Source organism: Penaeus vannamei, chromosome 23 (genome assembly GCF_042767895.1).
Source record: "Penaeus vannamei isolate JL-2024 chromosome 23, ASM4276789v1, whole genome shotgun sequence".
NCBI lineage: Eukaryota > Metazoa > Arthropoda > Malacostraca > Decapoda > Penaeidae > Penaeus > Penaeus vannamei.
In genome coordinates, this window is record NC_091571.1 from 28,708,835 (window position 1) to 28,711,334 (window position 2,500).

The 2,500-nt window shown below is 38.2% G+C and overlaps 1 protein-coding gene across 5 annotated transcripts in view; it reads left to right on the forward strand.

Annotated features, from left to right (window-relative positions):
* Rme-8 (receptor mediated endocytosis 8) overlaps positions 1-2,500 on the forward strand; it is a 69,100-nt gene that overhangs the window by 30,559 nt on the left and 36,041 nt on the right. For all 5 annotated transcript variants that reach the window (XM_027350917.2, XM_070137853.1, XM_070137854.1 and 2 more), the window contains 6 exons: positions 66-227; positions 468-671; positions 790-954; positions 1,190-1,321; positions 1,868-2,092; positions 2,333-2,500. The exon at positions 2,333-2,500 is cut by the window's right edge and continues 24 nt beyond it. In XM_027350917.2, the coding sequence (XP_027206718.2) occupies positions 66-227; positions 468-671; positions 790-954; positions 1,190-1,321; positions 1,868-2,092; positions 2,333-2,500 (1,056 nt within the window). The remainder of the gene's footprint in view (positions 1-65; positions 228-467; positions 672-789; positions 955-1,189; positions 1,322-1,867; positions 2,093-2,332) is intronic.

A 2,500-nucleotide genomic window follows, 5' to 3' on the forward strand; every position in this document is an offset into this window, starting at 1 on the left:
AAACCAGAAAGAATTTTTTGACTCTAGTTCACCTGACTACATTTTAATGACATTCTTTGTTTCAGGGCACGAACAAAGAGCGTGCTGGCCCCTTCAGCTTTAAGGAACTGAAGGACTTCTGGGCAGATGGCACAGTCTCTTTGAAGACTCTATGCTGGGCGCAAGGCATGGACGGTTGGCATCCACTAAATAACATTCCTCAGTTGAAGTGGTCGTTGGCTGCTACGGTGAGTGGTTTAGATTTTCTCTTTTTTCCACCCAAGTTCCATTGGTTATAGGAGATCTATTTTCTGTATAAAATCACACTAGCTATAAGATAAGATTTTGAAAATTGAATTTGTATATAAACTTGTTTTAGGACTGAAATATATGAAATCAGTAATAAGTTGTATAACAATATTTTCATGAATTAGAAAGATTTCTAGATTTCTAGATTTTATTGGAAACAAAATTCTTGATCTACACAGGGTAATGCAGTAATGACAGAAAGTGACTTAGCCACCCTCATCCTGAATATGCTCATCACCATGTGTAGATACTTCCCTTCACGAACAGAGGATGGAGCTGTGATAAGACCTCTTCCACGTATCAAGAACTTATTGTCAACTCCTCTCTCCTTGCCACACATTGTTCAGTTGCTTCTCACATTTGATCCAATATTAGTGGAGAAGGTGAGGGAGTGCTGTATAAGTATTCTTCATGAATGTTTGAGATACATGTAAATAAGTGTTTTCCCTCATGCTCTTTCTTTGTTCATGAAAGATTATGTATCCTGTTTATCTCTTACAGGTGGCAACTCTCCTAGTAGAGATTATGCAAGACAATCCTCATCTGTCCACTATTTATACAACAGGAGTCTTCTTCTTCATTCTTATGTACATGGGATCCAACGTGTTGCCCATTGGACGCTTTCTTCACATGTCTCACATGCAACAGGCTTTCAGAGCAGAAGAGGTATGAATCAAAATAAACTATAAGAGAGCGTAAGATTTTAATCACATCATAAGCTCTTTCTCAGTAGGTGCAATGATGCATTACAAGTTTTACACCTGACCTGAATAACAGTCCAGGTGCAGAGTAGCAAATACTAACCCCAGCCATGACAAACTTTACCCAGAGTTTTCCCTGTCATGAATGAGTTATATGTTACAAACATTCTGTTTGATTATGATACTGTTTACTCTCTTAGAACTTGGGTGGTGATATTATGCAGCAGAGCATACTGGGTCAGATCCTACCAGAGGCCATGGTATGCTACCTGGAAAACTATGGTCCAGACAAGTTTGCTGAGATATTCCTAGGAGAATTTGATACACCAGAGGTCTGTAAATGCCCCATATATGTGTATGTATGTGTGTATGTGTGTGTGTGTGTGTGTGTGTGTGTGTGTGTGTGTGTGTGTGTGTGTGTGTGTGTGTGTGTGTGTGCGGGCGCCTGTGTGTGTGCGTGCATGTGTGTGCATGCCTGTGTGTGTGTGTGTATGCCTGTGTGTGTGCATGAATGTGTGTGCGTGCATATACATATGTACATATCCAAGTAGTGTGTGCGTGTGTGTGGATATGCATACATACATACATACATACATACATACATACATACATACATACATACATAATTATATATTTACACACACACACACACACACACACACACACACACACACACACACACACACACACACACACACACACACACACACACACACATATGTATTTATGCATGTATTGTATGGGATATATTTTCTCTTTCTCTTTCTTACTTTCTTTTTATGTGATATCAAAGACAATGAAGAAGGGAATTTTACTGAAAATCCTTGCCAAAGGATATTTATCTAATCACTCTAGTTAGCATTATCGACTTTTTTCAGGTAATATGGAGTAATGAGATGCGAAGACTAATGATTGAGAAGCTTGCATCTCACCTGGCTGACTTCACTCCAAGATTGATGAGCAATAATCGGGCACTGTACCAATACTGCTCCATTCCACACATCACTTACCCACAGCTTCAATATGAACTTTTCTGTGACATTTATTACTTGAAGCACCTGTGTGATATTGAGCGCTTCCCAGACTGGCCAATTAAAGATCCTGTAAGGATTTTTTTCTTGTTTTTATCATTATTAGTTAATTTGTTACTTGTACAGATTTACTTCTAAGCATAGACGCTATATTTTGTATTGTCTTTTTAGATTATTGCAATATGCATATATTTATATCTGATAAACCTGTTGAAAAAGACAGGTTAATTGCCATTCAATTGTTTTAAAGATATGTATCACATAATCTATATTAACAAACCACATTGTTCTCAAATCTTATGATATTTATAGGTTGCACTTCTGAAGCGAGTCTTAGCAGCCTGGAGAAGTGAAGTGGAAAAACAACCCTCAACTTTGAGTGTAGAAGATGCCTACACAGAATTAGGCCTAGAGCAAGATACACGTCATGATGATGCCAAAATACGCAAAGCCTACTTTCGACTGGCTCAGAAGTACCAT